The following is a 19,013-nucleotide window of genomic DNA, read 5'->3' as shown; positions in this document are numbered from 1 at the left end:
CTAAATATGTTGATAGGGTATATAGCAGATAAAATAAAAAGATGTTCCTCACCCTCAAACCGCATCTCACACGCTTTTGTTTTGTAAAATTCAAGTAGCGGTCTGCAGGCGAGATCAAAAAGCCTTAAGAAAATGGCAGATATTGCTATTTGCACATTCTATACTTTGGACTTTTCATATACTTCCTTCTATGCCAGACGTTTACCCTCGCCTACCCTGGATGAATGTTTTATGGGTAGGGAGGGTGATAAATACTGGCAGGATATCAATATAATATGAAATTAATATTGAATGGATTGGAACAATGATTTCACGCCTATGAATTCCGGTTTGCTTCACTTCCTCTACCAAAAAATAAATCCTAGGATTTAGAATTGTACACGAGAAAGTGAAGTTGAAACCGGTCTTCTAGAATATGGACGGGGGCCTTTTCTGTTTGCGGTTCATGTATCCTTCGCACGAGGAACCATTTCATCCGGTTTTAAGGGAGAAAAAAGGGAAGTTAGAATATACATAGAATGAACACGACATTGGAGAATTCCCGGGAGAAAGAAAGAGTTAACGTTGCCTGGCCAGTCATGATGATGATGATAATGATGATGATAATGATGATGCGAAAGATGGGGGAAGGACGGGTTTTCGAGGTGGTAAGAGTGCTGGTGGGAGGTTTCGGAATGGGAGATATTCGGACGAAGTTGTATAAGGAGGTCGGTTTCTGTGTCGTAATACAGCGGGTAGTAGGTGTCTGTGTGCCAGTCGTTTTTTCCTTCCTCTTCCCTTCTCCTCTTCCAGCCCAGTTTTCAACTCCCCTTTCGTTTCGAGAAAACAAAATAAGCCTTTCTGATGCTTTTCCCCCATTAAAACTTATCAAAGACACCTTATATACCGCAAAAAAAAAGAGAAAAAAAAGGAGGAAGATTCTCTTCTAGTCGAAGGAAGAAAAAAAAGAGGCATGGATCCCATCGCCGTTCATTAACCTATAGTGGCAGAGAAAAAAAAAAGGAAGAATCGGGCAGCAAAGTAACGTAAGAAATAACAGACGACATCAGACGCATCCTTTACTCCTCAGCCTTTCCCTTTCCTTTGCTAGCCTTGCCCTTTCTTTCTAGGATGGCTTCACGGTCCTTGTCGAGCTTTGGCTTGGTGATGACAACCTTCGATGGGTGGATACCGACTGGTACGGACTGTCCGTTGACCTTCTCGCGGGATACTCTCTCGATGTGGATAACATATTTAAGACGGTAGACAGAGGTGACCTTGCCCTCACGGCCCTTATAAGTACCACGGGTGATGATGACCTCGTCATCCTTGCGGATTGGAAGAGCGTTGACCTGTTACTCGAGACGTTAATACCATCATCTTCGCTTGTGGTGTGTTTGTAGGAAATCTTGTCGTACGTTGTACTTCTCCTTCAATTCCTTGGAAAGAGGAGCGGACATGATAGTCCGTCTGACAGAGGAAGGAGCATCGAAGTGAGCCTTTCTCGACTTTCTTCGCGAGTGGTGGATGGCTGTTTATTTTCACAAAGATCCCATCGTTAGTCTTCCGGCTCTCTTGAATTTTTCCAAAAGCATATATGTCCTCTTAGAGATCTTTAATCAACGATATCCACAAGGGTATCGAGATATATCCCTCCTTCAGAATACGAACAACTTCGGGATGTAGAAGTACTCGACGAACCTGTGCTGACGGAAACCATTGTGTCTGATTAATAGGTCGTAAAGGGAGGAGGGGTTTGGTCGGTGATGTCGGTGGTGGTTGGTCGAAGGTTTCGGGATGTCGTGATGGCAGGTATAATTCAAGGATACAAAGATCGAATTCAATTTTTTTCAGAGCTACAGAAGGCGAGAAGGTTTGTTTGTGTGGGATTGGTCACGTGGGAGGTCTTGGCGGACATCTCTGTGTTGATGTTGCCCTATCTTTCGCTTAGCTAGATTAGGAAATAAATGACAGGCAAACGTGTTTGCCTTTCTGATATCCAACATTCCAACACTTCAACGCATCAACACTTCAACGCATCAACCCTCTCATCAAAGACCTGATCTATGGTAGGCTGGCTGATAACAAAGAACTCGCTGGGCTGGCCTTTACGAGACCAGTACTGGCTCCAATATAAAACAAAAAGAAAAAAGTAGGGACAGCGTTAAGAGGCCTGTATGAGGGTACAATATTTCAACTGCCGCCAAGCAGAATTCTCTAATTACATGATTGGTCAGGCTGCGGTGGCTAATGGAGCCACAGTAGGATCCTAGGAAGGGGCTCCAGCCTTCACTGCCACGTGACTGTTAATCGTAATCGTTTTATGTGGCAGTGTGCATTCGTTTGAGCTGGCAATGATCATCCATTGTTAACACGACTAGGACAATTCCAGCAATCGTTGCTGATTTAAGGAACTAGAAATTTCACAACCTGGTTTCGTAACGTCAAAGCTGCATCCTCGCTTGAAACTAGCCGCCCTGGTCATGAACGTCGCCATGCAAAAACCACGCTACGACGCCAACAATTTACAAAACTATATTATATGATAGAATTGATATATATCGATCGATATTACCCTCTACCTCGAATTTAATTCCAGCTTCTCGCGGGTCTATTTCTTTTGCGCTCATGTTGTTTATCCACGTAAAGTTGTTAGTGTAACATACAGCAAAGGAGGAGGCCAAAAGAACACATGACGCTCTCACGATATATGATGCAAGGTGCACCTTCTCGACATCTCAACTCCCTGGCATCATGCATCAAGATTTAGATCTGAAAAAGCTTGACTGGACCTCGAATGTTACGTTACAGTCGCCGGTTATCTTCTCGCTTAAGAAAGTCGTATGTAAAGTTCTGGGCCTCGGCCAGCTCCGGTTTACGAGAAAAAGTCTAGAGCATTGCTTGAAAGCATAAACCTGTGCTAAGGGTACGATTTCAGCCCATATAACTCTTGGGTTTTTATAGATTTTTAATATAGAATTTATGTAATGTAGACCTAGCCGCCGACAAATTTCAGCGACACATAAATACACATTAACACAGAAGTTCGGGTTACCCTGGACCTGGCCACCCTGGGTGAGGCTAGGAACGAGACCAGGTTGCCCTCGATAACCCTACAGGACTGGTTACAAGACTGGAATCAATAATGTATGCGTTCGAAATATAATAGAGAGGATATATACATGGTCTCGTACCCAGACCGCACAAAGAGTGACCGAACTTTGTTTGGGATATACACTGAGACAATGTATATACAGGAGTACTAGTGAGGGTTGTGAGCAGAAAGAGTGACCGCGCTCACGATTCCATGCCATCAAATGTGTACCCAGCTTGTAAGGAGTACGGCTGATCGACGATAGGCTTGAAATTGAACGACAGCAAAGCCGTCTAGGCTCGCTTGAACCTTAGCTTGTAGTATTTGATATCCTTCTTTTTAGAGCCTTCTTCGTTGTCTTCTTCAGGTTCTTCAGGTTCTTCTTTACCGGGTTTTCCACCGGCCTTTGCAGTAGTTTTTGCAGCGGGTTTCGCAGCGGGTTTCGCAGCGGGTTTTTTACCGGGTTTTCCACCGATGTTTATGGTTTTGTGAATGATTATAACCTTCGGTCCTCTCTGAGTTGGCATCTGTTGACCTTCGATGATAGCTACAGTTTTCGTTTTCTGATTGTTCTGCTGTCCGGCCTCCTTTATAGTCACCGTTTCGACTATATCAGAGGGTTGAGATTCCTTTGCAGCTACAGTTTGGGTTTGAGGGGGATTGGATTTAGTCGCATAGGGGCCATCCATTTGCCGAAAGGCGATACAGTCACCAAATGGGCCGTTCTTGGCATTGTTGAAACATTTCATAATGCAGATACCTCGGACATCGCCGTTAGTTCCTGTACAAGTAAACTTCCTAGGCAGGTCGACAATGACTTGCGACCCTTGCAGGTCCCCCGATTTCAAAATCGACCACTCATCTCCAGAATTAGGTTGTTTAGAAATATATAGTTCGCTTCCCCATGTCATACTATCGCCCGCCTCATTCAGATAGCATTTAAGTTTGCCAGCACCATCTTCGTTGATTTGGAAATGTGTAAAATGAATGCTGTCACCCTAAATAGCTTGGGGGAGTGAATTGTTTCCGACTAAGTAACGGATTTCACGGTAAACGGGTATAAACGGGCCGACATAGTCAGGGTTGTTGATTCTATGCTTGCTATCATGCCAGGGATATTTATACTTGTAGAACAGCTCGGTCTTCCGATGGCTGTTTGAAGCTATAGGGTCGTAAACGCGAAATTGATAATTCTTCTCCGCTCTATCAATCGAGAGTATGTTTATGCCACATGTACAACCTTGCGATTGGTATTCTCTCCATCCCCATGGAACTGCCGGGCTGTGGAAGACAGCTACATCTCCTTGTGAGCGTACTATATTGTAGCTGTCGCCACGTTGATGCTTAAGACTATGGTCGTAACCATGAGCCCACCCCTTGATTTCCTTGTTCAATTGCGGTCTCCAAAGGTATCGTAGATAACAAGACGAGCCAAAATAGACGGGACAAAACCCAAGGCTGTGAGGAAGACGGGGAGATGCATTTGAAATGAGAGTAGGTTTTCCCGAAGGAGGACAATCAAACGAGAGAAAAGTAGAGGTTGAAGGAGAGTTTTGGAGTTGGAGAAACTTGCTTGATGAAGGATATAAATTGAAGGGAAAACGCATCGTCTTAAATAATAATGGGCCAGCCAGCTGAAGATAGTGTCGCTGTCGTATACTTCTGAGAATGATACCACAAATCGCTAGTATTACCCCTAGAATGGCGTTTGAATTCATGAATACTGGCGAAGTCAGATCTTTTTTATCGCCAAGCGAACGGTCGAGTGGATTATTAAAAGGCTTTCGCGTAGACTATCGCAATAACCTCCTCTCTACAGGCAGGTAGAGTCTGTACCGCTTAATTAACACGTACAGTACTGCAGTACGTTCCGAAAGTTCCTCGATAGGGCAAGCTACGCCGAACTGAAATCTAGAATACGATAGAGTCTCCGGTTATGATGTCTTTATGTTGACGATTTTAGGTAGGTCGAATTTCGCACTTTATCAAGGCCGCGAGATACATCTATAAGATTATAGGCAGGATACCTTATTCCCCTATCAGCGCCTCGATTCGATTCGAACCTGATTCTCGGTAAGGATGATAAGAGGTGCGTTAGTCTGGGGGTCACTCACCTGCGAGGTGCGTGCATATACGTCTGGCCTATTCGCATAGTCGCACTAACTTTGTTGTCCCGAGATTGCGGATACCATTCATGCGACAAACATTGAAGCAATAGGTGATCATATGAGGTAGTACAAGAAGGCTGGCGTGTCGGTAGACGTTGGAATTTTAGCCATTGCATCCGGACCCCTGGCGGAAAACATTTCCGCCTCGACTGAGCTATGTGCCGGGGTTTCCTCGGATACCGATTACATATGGACGTACATCATTGTGAACAACTAGGCTGATTTTATATATAATTATAACTTTATCTTATAAAACTGGCTGCTGGGCTTTTGAGCCTTATCTCGTAAACTAAATGCTGCTGCGTTTACATAATTATATCCTCTTCAATACTCTCCCTCATTCAATGCCGTTGGAGAATGACTCCTAATGTCCTTCTCCCACCCGGATTTTAAAGCAATTTTTCCGAAGCAAAGCAAAAAAATTTGCAAAAGGCTAAGATTTCTCACTCATGAGGATGAACATACCGATCCGGTCTCGTCCCGTCTTAAGCTTAATTAAGATGCCTAACCGGAATGGCCAAGAGCTTATAACTTGCTGAGATCTTAATTCGATACTTGCATTGACGAGCTCTTTCCCACTAAAGACCCTGCCTCGCCCCATCTTAATTAAGATGTTTAACCGGAATAGCCAAGATCTTATCACCTGCTGAGATCTTAATTCGATACTTGACGAGCTCTTTCCCACTAAAGATCCTGTGTCCGGCTATGCCTGACTACTAAATTTAGCAGAAGGGACTTGATAAGAAAGAAATGCAGCCCGACTGCTTTAGCAGAAGGGACTGAGAGAACCCATATAGATGCATTGGCTGGGCCGCTGGGCGCTGACTGCTGCCCTAGAGGTTTTTACCAAGCTTCCAAAATAGATATTTCATTATTGCTTATTTGGGCATTCTTTTTCACAAACAAACATACTATTTTAATTACGTATATATATTCTTCTTGTATTCACGTATCTTTCTGCTAAAGCAGCTTGCGAGATGGTGTATAATATGTCTTATACTACAAAAGCGCGAGGAAGTGTAGGAGGGGAAACGTGTGGCGCAAGGCACCATATCTAGTTTCATCTTTCTGATAAATTTACTATTTTGAGAAGAGAAAATTCACGTGTCCGAGATTTTTTGTATCTAGGTCTTTCGCTAAAGCAGTTTAAATTTACGAGCGACATGGATGGGCGAGCAGTATTGTGCATTAACTAGGTAATGCGCTAGTCTGGTGGAGCTCTATGTGCAAGTAATGCGCATTAGGCTATGAGTAAGCGTAGGGTTAAATATCTACTGTGTAGTTTCCAAACCCGAGTAATCGTAATAAAGTATAAATAAGCGGTACGCTATATTAAATTTAGTTAGGAAGTAGCCAATTTACCTTCTAGCCTACATACCTGCCGACTAACCGGCCTATCTGCTAGTATGCATGTTTACCTGTTGTAGGAGGTAGGCAGGTAGGCTGGTGGATTTAAACTTAGAAACCCCTGTTCTCGGTTACCTGCAGTATGCCATAATAGTCTAAATTACTAGATATGAACTGGATCGACAGGAGATAAGTCTGAAGTGCCCGACTGAAAGGAAGGGTCTCTATAGTCCTCCCTGTATACATGTATCCATACCCCGCCGCCCTTCCCAGCAAAATTCCATATAAAAAAATGTGTTATTTTTTCTCGGCAATATTGGCGCTCTCGGCGCTTGTTCTCTTGGCAGTCTCGAAACTAGACTTATATTGTGATGTATAGCTTCGCCGAGCACAGTAGTCCAGTCTGGTGGAGCTCTATGTGCAACTGTTAATAGACACCTATTCAGATACATCACACATCACATAAGCGGTAGCTTACATATATGTTAAAAAAAAAAACTTTTGTTGAGGTTTGAGTAGATTTAATCTGGGTGATGTAATTCAGTCTCGTTGAATTGTGTGTTGATGTTGGGTTTTTTTGATAATTTGATTATTCGATGTTTATGATAAACTTTCTGAGAAAACAAGGCTTATTAGGTATTTCAGTTGGGTTTAGGTGCGACCGAAGGAAGCCTCAAGTTCTGAAGTCTGAATCTGGTGGATATTTCCTATGGTCATTCTGAGGGCTCCTCCGGCCGCCTGGATTTCTGCTTGGTGTTCTTGGTTCTGGATTCTCTGGCTTTAATATATCTTGATCATGGGATTGTATATTCCGTGGCGTCATTGCAAAACCGTCAGTATCTTCTGGTTCCGGACGTTCTATGCTAGGTCGGGGTGATTGATTCGTAATTGTTTTGTTGAAGGGTCCCGGGTTGACCTTTTATATTCATAAGGTTATCATTACGAGGTGGTTCAGTGCACTTCAACGCCACATAAACAAGTTTTAGTCTTGGCAGAAATAACAAATCTTTGTCTTTGCCGTTCACCGAACTTCTTTATATACAAACCTTTCAGTCACGTGTGTGGTCAGCAGCAAACAAAAGATGGCGGATTTTGGAATACAGCGGAGAAATGAGTGTTCCCTCTTACACCTGCATATCGTGAACTATTTCTTTTAGTATTATGTGAAAATAATGAAAAATCGATCAAATAAAAACGTTATAATACCAGGTTAAATAGAGGGTCAAGATACTGCATAAGAAGTAAATGGATGTCGACGGGATGACATGTTGCTTTGTGTTGCTTCGTGTTATTATCGAATTAAGAACAAAAACGAGACGATGCCTATTCGGGATGCGGTTTGCTATGTATACCGATCCAAGACCCAGTCTCGTAACCAGACTGTCCAAGACCTTGGAATTGACAGTGATGTTGAAATGGTGTTGGATACCGGACCATCACCATGTTCATATAGCAGGCGTGTGCTCCAGGTTGTTGCCCAGCTTATGCCAGGTCGGATGTAAAGAACTCGGTATTATTTTTAAAGCCGGCAGGTTGTTGTACTTCCAACACATTTATCGGAAAAACAAGGATCTTCCGTTTATGGCGCGGGCACCGGGAAGGAGCGAACGACACGCTCAGCCAGAAAGAAACAAAGCTTGCTCGCATCCAATCCCAAAATCAACATCATCGTCTTCACCACCAACATCAGCATCGCCAACTTCTGCGCCCTTACATCATCGCACATATTCACTCTGGCATCACACTAGCTTGCACGCGTCGGCAGGGCGCACTCGCTTATGGCGAGCAATTATTATAACTACAATTACGGAAACTCGTCCCATCCGCAGAACCAGCAGCAGCCCTTCTCAGATCAATATCCATCCACGGCCCCGGCTGCTGCTACCGCCCCCCAGACATCGCAAACATACTACCCCGCAAGTCAGTCGCAGCCACGGCAGACGGCTTCGGCGGTAAGGCAGTCGGTAGCTGCTGACAGTAGATCGAATACTACACAATATAATGGCCTTCACTTCCCTGCTCCGGCACCTGCAAGGCAAACGGTAGCGCCGACAAGCCACGATATTGGTCACTTGGCCGGCTCAGCTGTAAATACCGTTGGAAATTCTGGTGGAGGGTCTAGGTCTAATGCTTCGGCCATGGGGGGTGCAACGGGGTATGGATCTACAGGCCATTATCAGCCTGCAAGCAAACAGTTGGCCCCTCAGCCGAGACAGCGGGCCGATAAAGTAACGGGACGGACCCATGATCGCGCAGAACATGCCTTATCGGCATCTACGGGGTGGAATGCTGAAACTAGCGCCGCTTCGTCAATTGGACAGGTAGCTCCAGCAGCTGCAAGTGTCGACTATGGGTATTCATATAGTAAGGCCAATTCTGCTACTTCGCAGCAACAGCAGCCACAGCAGCAGAATTACTATGTTGCCAAAAGGGCCTCAGCTACATCCTCAAATAATGCACAAAAAACATCATATAATAATTCTGCATCTCGGTCTTCCTCGGCGACGTCGAAGCAGCCCTCCCAGGAACATTTAAACCAGGGCTATGGGCAACCAGCTCAAACCAACTCGAAGTCATCCTATTCGTATGAACCGCCACCAGTAAAAATAAACCCTTCGAATACCGCGCCTGCATACCAGCAAACTGCAGAATATGGGAAAACATACAGCGATGATGCCGATCAAAACCAGTCTTATCTCCACAGAGTTTACACTCTTCCCCAACCCACTCCAACCAGAAATGCCACCGATAACTCAAATTCGTACTTTCCTAACACACATGCTACAGAAACCTCTTACAACCCTTCATCGCAAACTCCAAAGTCAGGTACGATGGCCCAGACGGCCTCGTATAGTAAACCCGCGCAGGATCTAGGAAGAGCATCGTCTACCACCACCTCGGCATCCTCCTATAACCATGGTAACTTAGCATCTGCCCCTGCGCAGCCCAACCAGCAGCAATACTACCAAGATTATGGCTCTGCGAACGGCCCCCAGCATCCGGCGGCCTCTTACAATAACGTAGCTGCTTCGATGGTGTCAGCCGCCCCAGCTGCCCCCATACCTACCCCAGACTCGGTTTCTGTCCCACAACCTCCTACAACCCCGACACCTGTTGCCAAGAAGCCTAGAAAATTACGTCAATCGTTATCGCAGAAGTCGCCCGCGAAAAAAGCATCTAAATCTCGGACACCGAAGAAATCTAATGGAACAGCAGCTTCCTCAACCACCACTGAGGTTCCAGGTTCTCAGCACCCAGAATCGTTGCCTGCGCAACATACATTCTACCCATCCGAGCCCGAGCCCAAGTTTGGTAAATCCTCGACGAAAACCGGCGCATCTCAGAGGGCTGTTATGAATGTGGATCTGCCGCCTGAGCAGTCGCTCTCTCCTGACCCTCTGGGAGGGCCAGAAATGCATACCATGGAGCAGCACATGCGTGAAATGGTGGAAAAAATGCGAGAATACCAATCAAAAGATCCCACCGCCTTCCAACAAGTATGGGAAAACGTCAAACGCGGTAACCCTCCTGCGGCTGGTGGGAAAGGAGCAGCTTCAATTTCCTCAATGGGACTGAAAGGCACCCCTGGAATCGATAGCCCGCGACAAGTAGTTGCGAGTCTTGCAAAGCCGCCAGCTACCAAACAACAGGCTCCAGTTGCTATAGGGAAGCAGAATACAACTCTAGGGAGTGCCGCTTCACAAGCGCAAAAGACGGTCTGGCCTTCTAGCCAGAAAATTGCTCTGTCGCAAACAGTTTCTACTTTCCTCACAAGCTCTAGTCAATCATGCTCGGAATCATATGTAATGAGCCTCCTTGATTATGGCCCGACTTTTGTAGAATTATGCCAGAAGCTTGAGAATCACGGTTATCGTTTTGAAAGGAACGATCTTGCACAAGAATTGCTGAAAACTACAGAAAGTGTCGATCCCTCAAAAGCTGCGTCAACAGCGTCTCCCGCTATATCAGCAGCACCGCCCTTCTCAGATGTTCCATCTAGAGCAATGACACCCCAATCTATGAAGTCGTTCAATCCACGAAATATCAAAGATTCAATCACTAACCTTATCCCCCAAGATCATCATCGCGACCATTCCCAGAACTTTGTGGCCCCATCTTTGATCTATCGCGAGGTATCATACCCGACCCATTTCGGTCAACCAGAGTCTAATGTACGATCTGACGAGCCCGCGGCGCCTCCAACACCAGTTCCAATGCCTATTCCTGACACTCATACTATTGTTGAGAAACCAGCTCAGGGACCCGGTAAAAAACGGGTCTCTCTAGCAAAGAAGCCCCAAAAGTCCTCCTCTTCGAAAGTTCCCCAAACGCCCCAAACGCCCCAAACGCCCCACCCCAAAACGCCCCACCCCCAGACTCCTCAAGCGTTACAGACGGCACACTCGGGTTCTGAGTCGCAGGCACCGGTCGCACCCCAGCCAGGCTTTTCGCCGGCTCCGAGGGAAGAATCGATGCCTGATGCTAGGTATGCTACCTTACGAAAAGTTACACGTAGTTTCCATACTAATTTGAAAATATAAGCCCTCTCACTATTACTATCACTCAACCTATTTCCCGTTATGAGAACCTTATTCAGGCTGCAACGCCTCGCAATTCATTGATTCAGCCTCAGGGACATGATGACAATTCTGCCCTTGAGAAGCTCCAATCGAAGCTAGAAGCCCAGATGTCACGATTGAAGAGGCTTGAAGAACCAGTAGAGCTTCCGCCTCCGCCTGTTTCTGTTCCATCCCAATCAGCCCCACCACATCCACCTCCACCTCCCCCGCCATCTCGTAAACCTGCCTGGCCACGCGCTCAAACTTGGGATAGGAAAAATGCTCTTAGACGTAATACGTACGATCCTCGAACGATTGTTCATGACGTTTTGCAAGCTACCGGCCGCCACCCGCAATACGAAGGTTTAAATAGCGGCCTTGCAATTCTAAAACGGCTCCACCCGGATGTTTTCGACAGTATGACAGATCTTGCAGCGATACCCTGGGATATATATGACCCTCCTCCAGCACCACTTCCAGGTGAGGAGCGGAAGCCGAAAAGAAGCATTGTACTCGACGAGGAAGAAACAAGGGGCAGGAAACGAGAACCAGTGCCGTTTAAAGGAATTCCTAGGGCAGAAACCGTCCCTTCAATCCCGGCGCTCATGCCGGAAGGAAAGGTTAAAGGAAAGCGTGGCCGTCCAAGAGGTAGCAGAGGTACTCCCCGGAGCGCCCGTGGGGGGCGAGGTGGCGCTACGGCTGGGGGACCTCTGGGAACCTCCGACACCGCTACGAATTCCGCTGGCGATCCATCTACAGCAGCCAACGTTCATAGATATGGTACGGTCACTCGTGTCAACATCAACAGTCTAAGAAACGGGGGAAGCGCTAGTAGTAGTAGGGGTGATAGTGGTAGAAAACGAAAGTACGGTGACTCGCCAGATCCACATTACCCCGGTGATGGCGGTGGTGGCACATGGGGCGGTAGCTCGTTCCAGACGATTCCTGCATTCAAATGCCAGTGGGAGAAATGTAACCAGGAGCTACAAAACCTCGAAACTCTCCGCAAGCACTTGGTTAAGAAACACAAGGCTGAAAATATTCAAGGTGTGCTACCTTGCTGTTGGGGCAATTGCGGAACGTTGGTACCTGTTGGGATGTTAGATTCACAAACAGGAAAGCAAATATTCGAGCAGAGGAGACGGAGATTACATTTTGGGAGCGCAATAGCGTGGGATAGTCATGTTTTGGGAGAGCACTTGAAGGTCGTTAGAAACGAACTTGGCGACGGGATGAGTGTTTCCGCGGGTATGTCTTTTGCAGATTTGTCGGCTCCGAGAAATGCTAACATAGAATCAACAGCTCGTTCATTGTCTCGAGACTCTTCTGCGCATTCAGTCGAGGGCCGTCTACGCTCTATGTCTCTTGACCGAGCTGGCCGCTCCCTTACGCCTGTTATCACACAGGCGCCCCATGGGTATAAGTTTACACCACCACCTGGTTTCTCAGGCGGCATCCAATTCAAGCTTGCTCATGAATTCCCCGAAGAAATCGATATCGAGACCGATGCAGACGAACAAAGGTTTTTCGAGAATGAATTAGCGAGGATTGGGCGTATGGGAGCCGGGACGGAATCCTTCAATATTCCCGACCTCCCAGGCTTAGAATTCGACAATACTGAAGGATGGTCTATCAAGACCAGGAAGCTAACAACTGACTTCAGCAAAGTTGCACCTCTTCCTCCCCAAGGTTGGAATGAATCCGGTAGTAGCGAGAAAGGGAAAGGTCGAGCTGATGACCGATGATGAACTGTTTGATCTTACCTTTTTTTTAAAAATTTTTTTTAATTATACCCTTATTGTTTTGCCCTATTTACCAATTCGAGGGGGCGTTTATTTGCCCCTTCTCTAATGATGGGTACTTTGAGTGTCCATCAAAAGCTTTTGATATTTTCTGTGCTGAGCGACATATCAGTTCGGCGTTATGGTTTCTCCTTTCTAAGGCTTTATAGAGGTCCCTAAATTACAGGGAGTCGAGAGGATCTATAATTATTTCAAGCTTCACCAAGCATTGCGCCGGCGTCGTTGAAAACTTCTATTTTCCATTTTGACCCATGGATATTCATCCCCGTTAGGTACCTAGGCGCTTTAAGTATACACCTACTTCTTATGAATAGTTAGTACATTTTTGAGACCAGCTCAGATCAAGATAACCAGATATCGCCAAATTCTGCTGGATGCAGGAGGAGGTCCTTCCATTACCAAATGCGGACGATATCTTGCTCATACTTATTCTTTCGGTTGTTTCCGAACATTTTAAAAGTGATCTCTCGTTTTTTTTTTTAATTCTTCTATTATCAATTAGAAGTTCCATTTCTTTTCGAAAAAATCCATGGCTATCCAGTCTCATTTCAGGAGGTCTTGCCATTAGCTTCTTCAGCCCAGTCCAACAGGTCAAGAGCCACTGTAGCTCCTCGTCCTCAGTCCCAATGAGCTGCAAAAAACTACCACAATAACAACGCATTCATAAGAACGAGTGCAAGATATCTGGGAACTTTCCTCCAATCTGATGAATACCCACGCCCATAATCACCACTACCGGAAAGCAAAATGGCTGCCAAAAATCTGACGATTGCCGACCTTTTCAATAGTTCCGGCCCTTTTGCTTTGCTCTTGAACTCGACGGGGGCCGACAGTCATAATTACCCTTCCCTGAATAGCAACCCGTTGCTTTCGGAGCCAATCCCTCTAGATGTTGTAGCATCATGGCCTCCACCAAATTATATAAACCCAGAGACGAAACATCCGCAGATGTTTGCGTGGGAATTGAGTTTACTGAGTTTGGCGGTTATAGCGGTGGTGTTGAGATTATATGTTAGAATATGGATGATGAGACCTATTTGGGGAATTGGTGGGGATGACTGGGGAGTTGGGGTTGCATTGGTGAGATATACTCCATAGATTTAATGATTATCTTACTGCTTGAAATTTCATTAGTTGAGGTTTGACGTTGCTAATCCTTTGGGATACTTTTTTTTAGTTATTTGCAATCGGGTTGACAACTGTACAGCTTAACTCTACACGATACGGGTATGGTAAGCCATCCCTCCCGAATTTAAGCATTCCGGAAGGATATTCTAGTTAATCAATAGCTTTTTTTAAACAAAAAAACAGGAATGCACATATGGGACGTAAAGCCCGAATGGATAATGCCCATGCGTCAAATGGCATTTTGTACTCAACTCCTCTTCGTCCTATGCACTACTACCACAAAACTCTCAATTCTTTCTTTCTACCTTCGGCTCTCTGCCTCGCCAACCTTTCGATTTCTAGTCTACTCCGGCATGATATTCGCTTTAGCAACAGGAATCTCCTTCGTCTTTGTCATAATCTTCCAATGTAGCCCTATAAACGCCTACTGGGACCTGACTCTCCCCAAAGCTAAGTGCGTCAACGAATCTGCCGCAAATATTGCAAATGCTGTTATCAACAGTTTATGCGATTTGTATGTCTTTTCGTTACCGATAAAGGATATGCTAGGGTTGAGGCTACCTTTACGACAGAGGATCAGTCTTGTTATACTATTCTCATTGGGTGGAGTGGTCTGTATTGCTGGATGGTTGAGGGTATGGCAGTTGACGTCTGTTCTGAAAAGAACGTATGACAATACTTGGTATGGTCCTACTATGTATATTTTGACGGCAGTGGAGTGTGATGTGGCGATTTTGTGTGGATGTTTACCTGCATTAAAGCCATTGATGGCAAAGGTTATACCGGGTTTGAGGAAGTTTAGTTTGAGGAGACTGAGTGGAGCTGGACTGACGGCGGGGAGTGGGAGTGAGAAAGGGAGGTATAAAGGTAAAGGAAGTGAGATTGGCGATACGAGTGGTGAAGGCAGCGGAAATGGGGTGGGGAGAAGGAGAGGCGCAGTTAGTGGAATGAGTTCGGGCCAATGTCCATATTCAGACCCTAGCAAACTCCTGGATCCAACGAATTTGATACCAGAGCTGGAGAAGGCTAAACTGGCAAGTGATATTGGCAGCTGTAAGAGCGAGCTGAGTATTCCTCTATATGAGAATATTCTGAAAAGCACAAGCAGGCTACCACTACAAGATACGGGTGAAGAGGATGACATGGAAGGCACCGGAAGCCCAACGGATACGAGGCCAGGAGGAGATTTAGAAAGCGGATACCCGCCGGTAGCTAAGAGTATGGATTGGGCGAACTATAAGTCGTAGAAACTAACAAGTTAGAGCCATATGCATATTCGGTGTTATCAGGCTATACCCAGGTAATGTTAACATGTTGAGGGTGTTATTAATTAATATTTTTCCATTGCAATGGCTACAATGCAATACTACTAGCTTCGCAGCAGCATTAATTTTGGTTTACGGGATAAATAGTAGCTATATATGTTTAAACATTCAATTTTTGCCCATTTGGAATTGGCCCTATTAAATGGAGCTAAAAGGTACAATGAGGGGGGTAATTGCTGGACGTAACATGTTAACATACACCTTTCCTACCGCACTTAAGGGGGTCTGGCGACAAGCAGGGCTATATTATACGTTCGGGGTCAGCTTAAAGTAAAAAAAACCCCCGCTGCTTTCATGCAGGATAATATATTATGACAAAGGGATATATCTATCTAGAATGATAGACTATTCGGGTCATGTAGGTAATCGCAAGGCCTTCAACCCAAGCGTGATCAAAATAGCTAAGATCCACATTGACCTCGTGCCCCAGATCACATCAAGCAGCCATTTTTCTTACTGCTGCAGATTTCAGAAACAGCAATCGGAACACGCTTCCGGGCGTAGTCACTAGGGCTCTTTTGGCTAGAAACTGTCATTGGCAAGCTAGTAATTCCGCCTTCAGCTGATAAAAGGACAAACGAAAAAGTCTCCACCATCCAGTCGTACCAGACTTTTCTCCCGTCCGTGTGTCGCCAGAAAGAAACTTGAGCTTCGGAATCGTCTGGTACAGGCATTGGGGTCTAGAAATTCGTTAGTCCAACAGTCGAAAATACTAAATAGGAACATATATTTACTCTAAGGGGAAAGTAGATAGCAAACCAAGATATCATATCTTTGCTCTTGGCATCAATTGTGTCGGGTCGAGTGCTCAATTCAACAATCGCAGTTCCATTAGCGTTCTCATATAGAATGCACTCAAAGTAGCCAGCGATACCGTGAATAACCCCGCGGCGGGGAATAGGAAAGGCCGCGATTGCTTCACGTTGATTGTGGTCGTTAAACCCACAATCGTGTTCCAACTCGTCTTCGGGGACTGGGTGTTTGAATTCCCAAGCTTGATGAATGTTTGGTTCCCCGTTGATGTTCTGAGATAAAAAGTCGATAGCTGTAAGCATAACAACATACGGGACTTCGTAAATGTCTACAGAGTTCGAGGAAGTCGCTCTAGATAGTAGATCTCCATGTATTTTTGGCGCCATTATTGGCGTATAATGTGCTGTATATGACTGAGGAATGTTAATGCCAACTGTAGGGTGGAGGACCCTCTGAACACCATCTAGGCATTCCGGCGAGAGTTCATTATCTGCGAACGATCCGAGAAGTTCTGAAACGAGAATATGCACATATGTATTTGGGGGTTCCCATTTTCGCATGTCTGTTTTGACGAGGGTGACAGCACCACCCCAGACATCACGATTCATTTTCATCAGGTGAGTATAAGCATTAGGGTTCTTTTCGATGGCGAACATCGTGATATCTATGCTAGCGTTTGTTGCCGCACGTAAACAGCGAGTGACGAGAGGCCCGCGGCCAGCGCCTACGACCGCGACGCAACTATAAATGCTATTAGATTTTCGGTTCCCTTCGAGAAGCTAGGAGAAATCCTTACATGTCTTCGATGCCCTGTTGATTTAGGTCCTGAAGTGCCAGGAGGACCGCTTTCTCATACTGAGCATATTTGACGGGGTCCTTTTCAAAGACTTCATAGGTCATGCTCTCCAAGTTATCAGCCAAGGGTTGCAACGGGGATTGCAAATAATCCTGGTATCCGGCTCCAAAACTGTCAAGGGGCGGTGGCGGTGGTAGATTTATAATGTGGTAGTGAAGGTATTTCCTATAAGACTCAGGATCATCTCTTCGTATTGGCGTTATCGACACCGTTTGCCTTGCTCCTCCTCCTTGGGGTGTGGGAGGCACAAGCGGTGGAAACTCGGCATCCGCGGTGTCTTCAGGCTTGAATTCAGTATGCCGAGTGTTAGATAAAAGATAGAAAGGATTTTTTCTAGCGAATTGTGTAACTAATCTCTGGTGAGGTTTTGTTAAAACGGGGTACCCTTTAGTGTTCAGGAGAAACGCTGTGGAGTCAATGATTAAATAGCGAATGGGCTCCGCGAACCATCTTTTTAGGGTATGTGTCCTTGGGAGTGAATACTCGATCTGGAGGCCTAATCGGAGCGTTATTTGTTAGAACGTGGTAGTAGGACCTAACTCGAACGTAATGACGAAGTGATACATACCCAATCCTAATCGAGATGTGTATCTTGCAGATGTCCGTATAGTATTCCAGATATCCCACGACGTTAGTTCGTCGTAAAGAACATCCGGAGGGACCCGGTCAGTGTCCTGAGACGGGACGTCCAATTCCCCCTGTTTTGGAGCGAGCGAAGGGCCAAACGCTGGTAACATGATATTGATGGTCAAATAAGCATTAATTGCGAGCCCCTGCACGATAGACTGACAATATCCTGCCATATTCTGTTGGGCCGTCTTCGGGCCATCAATCAACAGAGTCGCAAGGCCGCAGAAGCCCGCATAGCCTATTTCGTGATGCAAAACCTGCCTCGACGCAGATGCGACCAACGGATCAAGCGAATCCAATTCAATCCATTGGGATGTGACACCAATTACTTTTCCTGAAGCAACGAGCTCATCTGGATGCATATTGACGTCTTCAACTTCAAGTCCAGGAATATATACCCGGGTACTTCCCTGGCTGCGAGCTTCCTCAATGATTGCTTCGACTTTACTTCGGTAGTTGATGTTGCTAATGTGGACACTGATCATGTTATACTATAAAATATCGGAATGAAAAATGTCAGTACGAGTTTTGAAAGACAATAGAGTGCAGTTGTTCCCATACCGAATCCTGAACTGCCCTATCCAACAAATCGAACGATAACGCACTTCCAGGCGCTGGAAGGTGCTCCCCGATGAAAAAGGCCATTGGGGCCCGGCCTTCTGCGCCGTCTGCCATCTCGACTTTCTTTTTTTTCGGGGGGTTATTGGTATCAATCGAGACAGGGTCGAAGGGCCTCTTGAACGAAGATAACGAGCTTGCTTTGTCGAGTTTCTACCTCTCCATGATGCAGGCTATCGTCTATAAGATTTGCTCGAATGCCAGATGGCCAAACTGCTTGTGGTCGCCTAAGATGCAGCGATGGGAATCAAAGCAGGGCGTCCAGCCTGAAAGAACTGACCACGAAGCCGATGTGAAGTTCGACCGTAATTAAAATTGGGCTATTCTTTCGATAGTCGTCTGGGCAAGAGGCCCCGCGGGGCAGTTGGTGGGTTAATTTGGCCTGGAGGGTAACGGGGTTTCAATCATGTAAATTAATTTAGCCAAGCGCATGCGACCACAAAAAAATATGGGCATCGCAGGCCCCGCAACACAAAAAATGCAACAGCTGTAGGGCTGAGTACCTAGTAGCCTGCGCTTGTAGATAGATCTGGGTCCTTATATTTGCGAAATGGACTAGATTGCGGATAATGATTATATTAATTATAGGAATGAAAGAGCTCTTGTTGCAAGATCTTTAGATTGGTACAATACAGCGAAAGTAAATTTTATCAGTGTAAGCCTACATGTTCACGAGCCTTGAAATTAAATCGTAGCTGGCAATGCATGCGCAATGGTTTCTGGATCTGGAACCTGATAAGGTGTTTGTGGAACC

At 45.7% G+C, this 19,013-nt stretch overlaps 6 protein-coding genes across 6 annotated transcripts; 3 read left to right on the top strand and 3 right to left on the bottom strand.

Annotated features, from left to right (window-relative positions):
* Positions 1-1,058: 1,058 nt before the first annotated feature.
* On the bottom strand, positions 1,059-1,699 carry AOL_s00215g800 (uncharacterized protein; the record flags this gene model as incomplete). Its single annotated transcript, XM_011130002.1, has 3 exons — positions 1,059-1,331; positions 1,398-1,510; positions 1,681-1,699. 3 exons carry the CDS (start codon positions 1,697-1,699, stop codon positions 1,059-1,061), a joined length of 405 nt encoding a protein of 134 aa, XP_011128304.1.
* A 1,667-nt stretch (positions 1,700-3,366) lies between these two features.
* AOL_s00215g799 (uncharacterized protein) lies at positions 3,367-3,984 on the bottom strand (the record flags this gene model as incomplete). The annotated part of the gene is made up of 1 exon (XM_011130001.1): positions 3,367-3,984. The coding sequence occupies one exon, from the start codon at positions 3,982-3,984 to the stop codon at positions 3,367-3,369; it is 618 nt and encodes a 205-aa protein (XP_011128303.1).
* A 4,382-nt stretch (positions 3,985-8,366) lies between these two features.
* AOL_s00215g798 (uncharacterized protein) lies at positions 8,367-12,892 on the top strand (the record flags this gene model as incomplete). The annotated part of the gene is made up of 3 exons (XM_011130000.1): positions 8,367-11,074; positions 11,131-12,395; positions 12,450-12,892. 3 exons carry the CDS (start codon positions 8,367-8,369, stop codon positions 12,890-12,892), a joined length of 4,416 nt encoding a protein of 1,471 aa, XP_011128302.1.
* Positions 12,893-13,696: 804 nt separating this feature from the next.
* AOL_s00215g797 (uncharacterized protein) lies at positions 13,697-14,047 on the top strand (the record flags this gene model as incomplete). Its single annotated transcript, XM_011129999.1, has 1 exon — positions 13,697-14,047. The coding sequence occupies one exon, from the start codon at positions 13,697-13,699 to the stop codon at positions 14,045-14,047; it is 351 nt and encodes a 116-aa protein (XP_011128301.1).
* A 215-nt stretch (positions 14,048-14,262) lies between these two features.
* On the top strand, positions 14,263-15,324 carry AOL_s00215g796 (uncharacterized protein; the record flags this gene model as incomplete). The annotated part of the gene is made up of 1 exon (XM_011129998.1): positions 14,263-15,324. One exon carries the CDS (start codon positions 14,263-14,265, stop codon positions 15,322-15,324), a length of 1,062 nt encoding a protein of 353 aa, XP_011128300.1.
* A 509-nt stretch (positions 15,325-15,833) lies between these two features.
* On the bottom strand, positions 15,834-18,316 carry AOL_s00215g795 (uncharacterized protein; the record flags this gene model as incomplete). Its single annotated transcript, XM_011129997.1, has 5 exons — positions 15,834-16,082; positions 16,137-16,896; positions 16,952-17,507; positions 17,580-18,132; positions 18,203-18,316. The coding sequence occupies 5 exons, from the start codon at positions 18,314-18,316 to the stop codon at positions 15,834-15,836; spliced, it is 2,232 nt and encodes a 743-aa protein (XP_011128299.1).
* Positions 18,317-19,013: the final 697 nt, after the last annotated feature.

This window comes from Orbilia oligospora (genome assembly GCF_000225545.1).
Source record: "Orbilia oligospora ATCC 24927 unplaced genomic scaffold scaffold00215, whole genome shotgun sequence".
Taxonomy (NCBI): domain Eukaryota; kingdom Fungi; phylum Ascomycota; class Orbiliomycetes; order Orbiliales; family Orbiliaceae; genus Orbilia; species Orbilia oligospora.
This window is presented reverse-complemented; position numbering and strand designations above follow the sequence as displayed.